This window comes from Amphibalanus amphitrite, unplaced genomic scaffold (genome assembly GCF_019059575.1).
Source record: "Amphibalanus amphitrite isolate SeventyFive unplaced genomic scaffold, NRLGWU_Aamphi_draft 000368F_arrow, whole genome shotgun sequence".
Taxonomy (NCBI): Eukaryota; Metazoa; Arthropoda; class Thecostraca; order Balanomorpha; family Balanidae; genus Amphibalanus; species Amphibalanus amphitrite.
Window position 1 is genome coordinate 454,641 of NW_024881862.1, and position 10,751 is coordinate 465,391.

Sequence of the window (10,751 nt, forward strand, 5' to 3'; positions counted from 1 at the left end):
TGTACACCGATTGATCATTCAGAGGCAGAATGCTTCCTATGCCTGTCAGACCAACAGCGAGCTCTTGTGCGAGTAACAGCGGGAGCCGTCGGCCGAGACGGACTGAGGGGACGCTGCTCTTTATGCGCGGCCCTCAGCACGACGGCACGCGGCAGAGCAAACAGTGCATTAATCCCGATGGAAGGGTCGGTGTGACGGTATAAGTTGTACGCCGTGGTGCTCCCGAAGCCGTATAGCGAGTCAGGGGTTGGACACCGCAGCGTGCAGGCCGGCGCTTCCTGCCTCTGCACCTGGCCGATCTCAAGAAACTCAAAATTTACTACGAAGGCCTCTCAAAATTCCGTTCGTATTTGCTTCACAGCTAATTTTATTTGAGTTGAGTTGCTTATAGTAACTAACAATGCTAAGATCAAGGCTTCGTTCCCACTTGTGCCTGGTGGTTCTATTAAGTTTATCGATTCCAACTAAAACGAAACAAATTGTTGAAAACTTTCGAGACCAGCTTGGCTGCATGGTGGACTACTTAGATCAAAGAGATAGAAACGCAATAGATATCTACGTCGAAATTCAATTATCAGGTAAGTGGCACCATCTAAAGTTATTGTTATAACCCAAACTCGACTAAGCCTACTCAACCGAACGGCATAAGTGAAGGGGAAATAAGTTTTCCACATATATCTGCACTGGCCGAGGTCGAGGGTTGGTCTGCAATTGCATGACCGTTTACCGTTTCGATCCTAAACTGAACTAGAACTTTGCGAAAACGTGTTGGTGTTGCGTATTTGAAGTTACGAGACACAACGACCTACCCATTTCAAGGTTAAGGTCAATCATAAATATATGACGTCAGGTCAACGTCCCAAAAGTCAGTTTTGGGTAAAGTTGGGGGCATTTGTCATGTTCAGCCGTGTCGAAAACAGCGGCGCGCAGCGCCGCCAAATTTTCAGTACCTACTTATCTTCCCGGGCATCAATTTGACACCTTCACACAAAATTTCAAGTCTTAGCTCACCTTAGGTCAGGAGTTATTGAGGTCAAACTGAGGTCATGTTCGAGCAAAAATGAGCAAAAAAACATGAAATCTTGAAACGCTCACAAAAGCTACAGTTAATAAGCAATTTCAAAATCATTGGTGTGGTCGCGTAGAGAAAAAACGGCGCAACTAAACTGCTATCTCAGATTTTCAAACTTTTGTGATTTTGACACCCCAAAAAAGAAAAATGATCTTTTTTATAAAATAGCAAAAAAAAATCCCCAAAGCTTTTTTTCGAATTTCGAAAAACGGAATATAAATGATAGTCCCTGCACTCTTCTATCTACATACCAAATGCTAAATTTTGGATCGATACCTCCATTTTTGGCAAAGTTAGGTATAGCGAAAAAAACTGTTCAAAATTGATAATGTCAAATTTTTAACTCAAATTTTAGCAACTTAAGACCTTGTAGCGCTATACAAAGAACACCATTAGACTCCTCATGACGAGCTGCATCGAATCGATACCCATTTTATGCAAAAATATCAGGTTTGAAATTTGACCTAAGTTGACCTGACCTTGACCAGAACGCAACCTCAACTGGCCAAAAAGGTTGCCTGACCCACATAATCGCATTTTCATGTAAGATGGACCATAAAACATGCATCACATAATATTTTCATATTGTGAACCTCAGTGACCTAACCTCTGTGACCTGACCTGGTAGCAGTGACCTCAAATAGCATAATATGTGTTTAACGAACAATTCCCCATCGATGATTTTCAATGACATGCATTTTATTCGATTTTACAAAACATTCCTTGAAATGCCTGTAAACGGTTAAAATTCGACATTTGACCTGATCTTTGAGGTCATTGGTTTGACCGAGGTCAATGAAATTTGGTTACAAGGTTAGGGCTATCCAACGCCGTCTGCTGCTTGTCGCTATGTTGCGTGGTTCTTGAGATCTTAGGGGGGCCAAAATGCGCCCCCCCCCCCCAGCGTTGCTCGACAGACCCCAACGGGGCGCGGGTTAACCTAACCTCAGGTCAAGGCTAGGCCAAGGCCAGTCAGGCCAGGTAGGTGGTCAAAAGGGGTCATGTTGTATATCACACGCTTCGGAAGCTTATTCTGAATATCTGGTGCCTTTCTCGACCCACTAGCTCATTTATAGTGGTGGTGGCGCTAGCACCGCCGTTTTAATTTTGCGAAAAAAAACCTTAGGGGTTTGCATCAACACCCTGGCCTGGCGAGGGTGAAGACCTCAGTAACGTCACATATAAGGTTAAACAAGGTTAAAAATAAAAACATCATTTTTAAGTGGGGCGTAAAATCACGACTACTCATGTTTGAGATAAAATTTAATCACTTCCGGCGCTAAATGAGCTGTTTCCGAAATTCCCATACCTAGTTATGATGGAGTCTGGGAAGGTCACGTGACCAACCTGACCTCAGCTGAAGCTCGATGAGCAAAACGAAATGTGCACGTTAACCCGCGCCCTGCTGGGGGGGGGGTGTTTGCAGGGGCGGATCCAAGGGGGGGTCACATGGGTCATGGCCCCCCCCCCTTGAGGCCCGGGGGCCCAAAGACCTTCCAGGGGCACCACCGGCCTATCAGGGGTATCACAGTCCTGACAGGGGCACCACAGGACCGCCAGGGGCACCACAGGCCTAGCAGGGACACCACGGGCCTGGTGCCCCTGGGCCCTGACAGGACTGTAACGCCCCTGACAAGCCTGAAGTGTCCCCGACAGGCACGTGGTGCCCCTGACAGGCCTGAGGCGCCCCTGCAAGGCTGGTGGTGCCCCTGGCAGGCCTGTGGTGTCCATGGCAGGCCTGTGGTGCCCTTGCTAGGCCTCTGGTGCCCCTGACAGGCTTGTAATGCCCCTGGAAGGACTGTGGTGCCCCTGGGCCCTGACAAGCCTGAGGTGCCCCTGACAGGCCAGAGGTGCCCTTGCTAGGCCTGTGGTGCCCCTGGCAGGCCTCTGGTGCCCCTGACAGGCTTGCGGTGCCCTTGGAAGGACTGTGGTGTCCCTGGGCCCTGACAAGCCTGAGGTGCCCCTGACAAGCCTGAGGTGCCCCTGACAGGCCCGTGGTGCCCTTGTTAGGCCTGTGGTGCCCCTGGCAGGCCTCTGGTGCCCTTGCTAGGCCGCTGGTGCCCCTGGCAGGCCTCTGGTGCCCCTGCGCCCGGAGAGGACTGGTGCCCCTGAAAAGTCTGAAGTGCCCCTCGGCAGGCCCGTCGTGCCCCTGACAGGCCCAAGGTGCCCCTGCGAGGCCGGTGGTGCCCCTGGCAGGCCTCTGGTGCCCCTGGCAGGTCTGTGGTGCCCCTGGCAGGTCTGTGGCGCCCCTGGCAGACCTGTGTTGACTGGTGCCCCTGCTAGGTCGCCGGTGCCCCTCACAGACCTGTGGTGCCCCTGGGCCTTGACAAGCCTGAGATGCCTGGCTATGACAGGCTCGTGGTGCCCCTGATAGACCAGTGGTGCCCTTGCTAGGCCTGTAGTGCCCCTGGCAGGCCTCTGGTGCCCCTGCTACCCCTGCGCCCTGAGAGGACTATGGTGCCCCTGAAAAGCCTGAAGTGCCTCTCGACAGGCCCGTGGTGCCCCTGGGCCCTGACAGGCCCAAGTTACCCCTGCGAGGTCGGTGGTGCTCCTGGCAGGCCTCTGGTGCCCCTGGCAGGTCTGTGGTGCCCCTGGCAGGCCTGTGTTGACTGGTGCCCCTGCTAGGCCGCTGGTGCCCCTCACAGGCCTGCGGTGCCCCTGGAAGGACTGTGGTGCCCCTGCCCCTAGGGGTGCTCATGGGCCCAACAGGCCCGTTGTGCCCCTGACAGGCCTGTCGTGTATACGACCTGTGGTGCCCCTGCTTCCTGGCAGGCCTGTGGTGCCCCTGGCGGGCCTGTGGCGCCCCTACAAGGCCGTAGGTGCCCCTGACAGGTTTGTGGTGTCCCTGGAAGAACTTTGGTGCCCCTGACAAGCCTGAAGTGTCAAGGACAGACCCTTTAGACGCCAGGGTCAAGTTCGTCGGACTGACAACGATTTGCTTACCTGATAACGTTCCTGGTAAGTACTCATTACTCAGCGTCCACAACATATATACACATAGCACATTCATATATACTTGCTTACAATTGGTAAATGTGGTTGTGGCTAAGAGGTAAGATACTGACTAAAAATAAAAAATAAAAATAAAAAACTGAAAATGGGGGCACCACCAAAATGAAGTGGACGAAATCCGTTGAGTTTTTGATTTTGGGTATAGGTAGGGGCACCACTTCGATTCATGACCCTCCCCTTGGAGTTTTCCTGGATCCGCCCCTGGGTGTTTGAACCCCCCCTGCCTGTGTTTTTTTTTTTTGCAAATATCTCAAAAATCTGCTGGGGGTTGTAACCCCCCCTGCCTGTGGTTTTTCGCAAATATCCCAAAAACAGTGGTGCGGAGCGCCGCCGTTTTTGGCACACCTTATCATACATCAATTCTACACATGTGAAAATTTCAGACCACGGTCATTCAAGGTCAGGTCACCAGGTCACTTGAAGTGACCTCACCTCATAAAAAGTTTCAATGTCTGCCATAGCTACACCGAGTGACCGATCGCTTTGAAACTTTCAGCGATTGCTAAGAGCTATAGCATATACAAAAGGTATATCTCAGAAATTTGATATCGATGACCTAAGGTCAGGTCAATTTTGCGACCTCCCCAATCATAGGGTAGACCGGGGCAAGTCGCCCCGCCGAGGTAAAACGCCTCGCCGATGTTTCTCGGAACTGGCAGAGTTCTGGGGAAACATCCTCTCTTCTATAAAACTGCACATATATGATCATTATATGAGCAGACTGGAAAGAAATTGTGATGACTCTTTCGGGAGACATAGCCAAAAATGTGTTTTTTGAGTGATTTTTATGTTTTGTTGTCAGATTATGCATCATGGCGTCCTTTTATGGGCCACATCAGGTTAACGACTTTTATGTATTTTGAACAACTATTGTCTAACGCTTATCATGCCGGGTTGGTTCGTGTTCAATTATGTCTTGCTGGAGTGCAAAGCGTTGTTCTCTGACCCAACTACGTGATGGGGTAAAACGCCCCAGTAGGTCACGGGGCAAAAAGCCCATGGGGCGTTTTACCTCATGTGTTGTTCGGGCTACCCACTTTCTAATGTTCGGTAGCTGGCGAACAGTAAGTTTCTATGCCTTTATGTGTATTTTTCCCAGCAACTGGATGGCAAAGGAAGTATTCTGTAAACATTTGCATTGCAATAATTTATTATTTGGTCTTATGAGGCAGGTGAAAAACCTGCTCATACAATAGTGTCATAGCTGAACACCTGACAGAATGGAAAGTGGTAACTTCAGCGCCGTGCCCTCAGAGGTGTAACGGACCTCTCACATAAGATTTAGCCAACTACCACGTTAAATCTGTAATCTAAAGTATGGGGCTACTTGCCCCATGCCGTGGGGCGTTTTGCCCTGGGGTTGGGGCAAAATGCCCCATTTGCAGTTGCTTCACAAATCACTTCCTAGCTTGGAGTCCGATCACAAGTGAATGAATTTGAGGGGTGCAATTTAAAGTAAAATGTCCAAAGAACGCATTGAGCACAAATTTGGTCTTCCAGGTGATTTGGGACAAAATTTATGCGGCAAAATAAATTATCTGGGGCGTCTTGCCCCAGGCTACCCTACGTCAATGGGAGAAAACTGAAATGCGCCGCTTTTGGACGAAAGCCATTATAAACACTCCCAAACATTAAATTAGGTACAAGTAACTTAGACACACTGAACATGAAAATGGTGTCCGTGACCCCCTGTTTATGCCCCTGAGGTCATCTTAGGTCACGATTGGTATCTAAAAGTTTTTCGCAAATAACTTTTTATAGAGGCATGCTGGGGCGATAAAAACGCCTTAGCTGTGCTAAGCTCGACGATGCGGATCGACTGCGGTCAAATTTTCAAGTTGACCTTTCAAGGTCAAATTATAGTTCATTCGATGCGTCTTGACGAGAGGAACACGATGACGGTAAAAGTAACCTCGTGGAAGGCTTAGGTCAAAGGTTATTGCAGAAAAATTGCTCCCGAATAAATCGTTTTTTTTTTGCAGTTTTTGCCCCCTGCAGGCAAAACCATTGACGTAAGGTCCAATCTGAGAGAATTATTCAGAAAGGGCGTTAATAGGGCTATCGAATGCGTTTTTCTGCGGCGCTGTAGCTCTAGTGGTTCTCGAGTTATGCGTTGGCTTCTTGGAAATTGTCGACATTCGGCCTTATTAAAATCGGCGAAATTTTGCCTTCAATGATCTCTGGCGACCTGAACTTTGACCTGACCAAAAAAGTGACCGAAGTGATTTCGTCATTATTTTTGGCCCTCTTTCGAAAGCCGTCTTCCGCGTAACGCTACGTGGCCCAGGAGCCGAGCTAGAAGGGGGTGTACAAACATGCCCCCCCTTGCAGGGCGTGGAAATCCAGGACCCCCAACGGGGCGCCGGTTTAAAGGATTCGGGTATTTGCTACTTTCCGAAGTTCACTCACCCTGACGATGCGAAATATTCCGTGACAACGAGATCGTTACGAGATTGTGAAATAAACATCGCGACGTTTATTCAGACCGTACAGAGGTTCACGTGTGACATCGCTAGTCAGTGACCTGACCCGACTTGAAAATTTGATTGGCGATAGAAGATCTGCTTTGAATGAAAAGACATGTACCTACATCACTTTTCTTTTTTATCTCTTATATGTTTAGTGTTCCAAAAAAAAAAAAGAAAATGCGTACCACTTCGGTCAAGGTCGGTCAAAAAAAAAACAGCCACCAATAAAAAACAGCAACCAGCCTCGCCATACAAATCGCAGCCAGTGAGCACTGGGCAGTGATAACTTTATTACGATCTGTAAGCTTCGAAGTCATCTATCAACAATTGTAGCCAAGATAAGATACCAAACAGAGCAAAACAAGTTTCCAGGAAAGGCCATATTGTAAGTAACCTGGTGACGGGACGATCGTGGCCTGGCCTTTGCAGGCACACGGGGTTGGAACAGTTAAGCCCAATTATTAGCGCTGCCATTTTAAGCTCCTGGAAAAATCAGACGGGCCAATATCCACGGAAACAGTGCGCGGGCCGCGGGATACGTGAAGCCACGGATGTCGTTTTTGTTAATAGCCACCCATTCTACGTTTTGTGTTGCTAATTGCTTCATTTGTGCTTTAACCAACACTTCCATTTTGAAGGTCTTGCGGAATTGGCGTAGCGGCGTACTGGTAGCTCAAATGCTGTCCTGCTTGCCCCCAGACTCTGAGCGGTCTCTGCTGCTGGGTCTGCTCTCCAGTCGCCTGCTGTTCGCCCGGCTGCTGCACTCCAGTCCGGCCGCGTCCCTGCGAGGCGAGGCGGGGCCCACCTCCGCTCCGCAGGTGGTCTGGTTCGTGCCGGAGACGGACTCGGCCAGCACCAGCCGGCTCTTCGAGCAGGTGCGCGGCGACGACGGCCGCCGCTGGCTGCTGGTGTCGCTCTCGGGCCGCCGGGACGCCCACTTCCTCCGCGGGTACGCCCCCCGACACGCCTACATGATCGACGGCAACGGCACGACGCGCTTCCACAGCGCGCGCGACTACCACCGCGAGTGGTGGGCGCGCGGCGAGTGTCGCGGCGCTCGGTACGTGCAGCAGCGCGAGGTGGACGGCATCACGGCCAGCCGGGGCGCCATGCGCGGCGTCCACCTGCGACTGCTGTACGCCAACGAGCCCTGGAAGACGAGCCAGGAAACCAGCACAGCGCTGATGGGTGTGGTGCACGAGGAGGGTCGAATCAAGGGCGGTCTGATCGGCTCACTGATCCTGCTCTTGCAGGAGATCCTCGGCTTCTCCTACTCGCTGCACCCGGTCGGACCCGACCACAACACCACCGCCTGGGACCGGATCGTGTACGAGCTGAACCAGGGCCGCGGCGAGATGACCGCCGGACGGCTCACCTACAGCCTCAACCGGCTCTCGCTGGTGGTCTTCTCGCACCCGCTCCAGGCGGAGCTGGCTGGCGTCGCCATCGCCAGCAAGTACACCAGGACGCTGAGCGACTTCCGCGTCGGCCAGCCGCTGACGAGTGGCGCGTGGCGCGCGCTGGTGCTCACCCAGTTGGCGGCCGTGCTGGTGCTCTGCCTGATCGCGCGCTGCCAGCAGCGACTGCGCAGCTCGCTCGATGAACCCGCTGATGAGACCAACGTCTCGTTCTGGGCGCTGACCGTGTTTGCCGTGACGTGCCAGCAGAGCGCCGCGGTCCGCTCGGACGCCGCCCACTCGTACCGCGTGGCCATCACGGCGCTCTACCTGTTCTCGCTGTTCATCACGGCCTGCTACTCGGGAAACCTGCTCGCCGACATGGCGCTCTCGCGGCGCGTTATGCCGTTCGACAGTCTGCAGGAGGCGCTCGATCAGGGCTGGAAGGTGACCGATGACGACGTCGGCCTGGCCATGGAGGAGATGGTCGTGCAGCCGCTGTTCGGGAGGAGGATGAGCCAGCTGCCGCGCACCTCCGGCGACCCCACGGAGGGCCGCAACTTCCGCATCACCACCAGCTCGCGCGCCGAGGTCGACTCCAACTGCACGCAGCTGGGCCGCCACGAGCCATGCGAGGTCTGCCTGTGGCCCGGCACGCTCGTCCACATGCCCGTGTCGCTCTCGTTCAGCCCCAGCTTTGCGTACCGACATCTGTTCAACTTCCTGATTCCGCAGCTGCTGGACCGGGGCGTGGTGAGCCGCGAGATGCGCCGCTGGCAGACGCGCCGCCCGTACGACATGGTGTGTCCCGAGCACACCCTGGCGCCCCTTCAGAAGACCTTCCTCGGTACGGAGAACCTGCGCAACGTGTTCCTGGTGGTCGGCTACGGCCTGGTCTCTTCGGCTGCCGTGCTAGTCTGCGAGGTCGCAGTGCACGCCCTGTGGACGGCTTGTGTCAGGAAAGGGCGGCAGATGTGGCGCAGAAACAGGAAGGTGGTGCAAGACTGAACAGATGTTTGTTGTTCATTGTTCCCTGCCATGTTCACTGTAGTTCGCGCGTCGTGTATGTGTAAGGGAGATAAGTGCTCTTTTAAACCACCTTTTCCTGCATGTGTGTGTGTGTTTTTTTTTTTCTTTTTACAAAACACTCAGTGATAAAATAATAAAGGTAGAAGGCGCATATCCCTTACCTATGGTTTATTGAGTAGTAAAGTAATCTTGGGTTTATTGAGCTAAAAAGAAAAGAAAAAATATTACGGCTTCATGGCGATTTAGGACTGAAGAGGCGGTGACTGACGGGTGACGATCCTACTAAGGTATGGTTAAAAATTATGCTCGAGCTCCTTCAACGCTTCAGAGGCGGATCCACCTCAGAGTTGGGGGGGGGGGGGGCAAACCATAACAATTTATCGATTCTTTCCATGCCTCGTCCATAGGCGTAATGTTAAAATTATGCCGTTTGGGAGGGGCAAATGCCCATTTTGCCCACCCCCTGGATCCGCCATTGCAACGCTTCGTTTCATGTTGTTTTGCTTTTTTCCTTCTTGTTCTTGTCAAGGCCATTTTTGTGATGGTGGCCGACAGGATAAATTAGTTCTCGAGCTCCTTCAACGCTTCGTTTTGTTGTTTTGTATTTTTTTCTTCTTGTTCTTGTGATAGTGGCCGACAGGAGAAATTAGTTCAAGTAACACTTAATGCCTACACATACCTGTCCCAGGTGTTCGACGAGAGTGCCTATAGGCATAACCTCGCTGCGTCTATTTTCATTAGAATATTCCGCCTCCCTGTCCCATCGACGTTGTTTACATTTATTTTATCGATCTGCCAATGGTCGTGTAGGCTGTAGACTGCAATGTTATTGTAGTTATAGGTGCGCACTTGCATTACGGCTAACGAACTTTTCCGACAAGCATTAGTGACGCACTATTTTCATTTGTGCTTCATATCCTAAGTGCATTTGCTGAAAGTGCATACTGCCTGCTTTCGTCCTTTGTGCCTTTATTTGTTGAATACATTTTGCGTACGAGTAGAAGCAATAGGAACCGAAGTCGGGCGCTGGGGTGGGGGCCCATGCCTATGTAGGCGATGCCTCCCCTCCACCTCCCCCCCCCCCCCTCCTCAAGAAGACTCGATTTTGTGAGTTCCAGGCTTGACCTTTGCCCCCCACCAAACTTTCAGTCCCGACTAGGGTCAGCCCAGTCCCAACAGTCCTATGACATGAGGTTACGTTTGTACTTATTAGCCCGTTAATATGCATGCTACCAGGGTATTCCTGCTGCTGCAATAATGGATCCTTAAGAACCAAGCTGACATCTGTCCTTTTTCTAAGGATCCGCCCATTCGCATCCTGAACTACTTTGCCCGGGCTGATCTTTGGTCTTGTTCTGTTAGGTGAGGCCCCAAATTGAGACTTTTTATAGCCGAAAGGATGACCGGAATTAGGGAGAGACGTTGGTCTCGGAGGCCACCCTGGTGCACCGCAGAGACTGATCATTCCTCGTAACTATACACTGTAAAAAATGTTAGCTATTTTCCTAGTGATCCGGCCACTTTTCACTAACCAAATGGGAGTAGACTGTAGACTGGCCATGCCCAGCTTCGCAAGCACCCAGCTCACCGCGCGAGAGCCTGTGCTGGAAAGCTACTCACGTCGGATGAAGGTGACCGCCTGGCAAGGAGCAGAGGGTTTGAGGCGCGGAGAAGGATTTGTGCGCCTTGAGGGTAGGTCAGAGGGGGACCAAACAACCGGTGTGGCGAGGTCAGCCCATTGAGTGCAGCCTTTCCGGGGTGACCGTATAAAGG

General features: G+C 51.8%; 1 protein-coding gene across 1 annotated transcript; it reads left to right on the plus strand.

The window, feature by feature from the left end:
- The first annotated feature begins 218 nt into the window (after window positions 1-218).
- LOC122389686 lies at window positions 219-9,138 on the plus strand. Its single transcript, XM_043381930.1, has 2 exons — window positions 219-578; window positions 7,252-9,138. The coding sequence occupies exons 1-2, from the start codon at window positions 401-403 to the stop codon at window positions 8,955-8,957; spliced, it is 1,884 nt and encodes a 627-aa protein (XP_043237865.1). The 5' UTR covers window positions 219-400; the 3' UTR covers window positions 8,958-9,138.
- Window positions 9,139-10,751: the final 1,613 nt, after the last annotated feature.

What these genes read in the sequence shown, in the direction of transcription:
- LOC122389686 (XM_043381930.1), top strand. Translation starts at nt 401, where the DNA reads ATGCTAAGATCAAGGCTTCGTTCCCACTTGTGCCTGGTGGTTCTATTA. An exon ending in CGTCGAAATTCAATTATCAG is followed by an intron (nt 579 to 7,251) that starts GTAAGTGGCACC and finishes GCTTGCCCCCAG; the next exon opens with ACTCTGAGCGGTCTCTGCTG.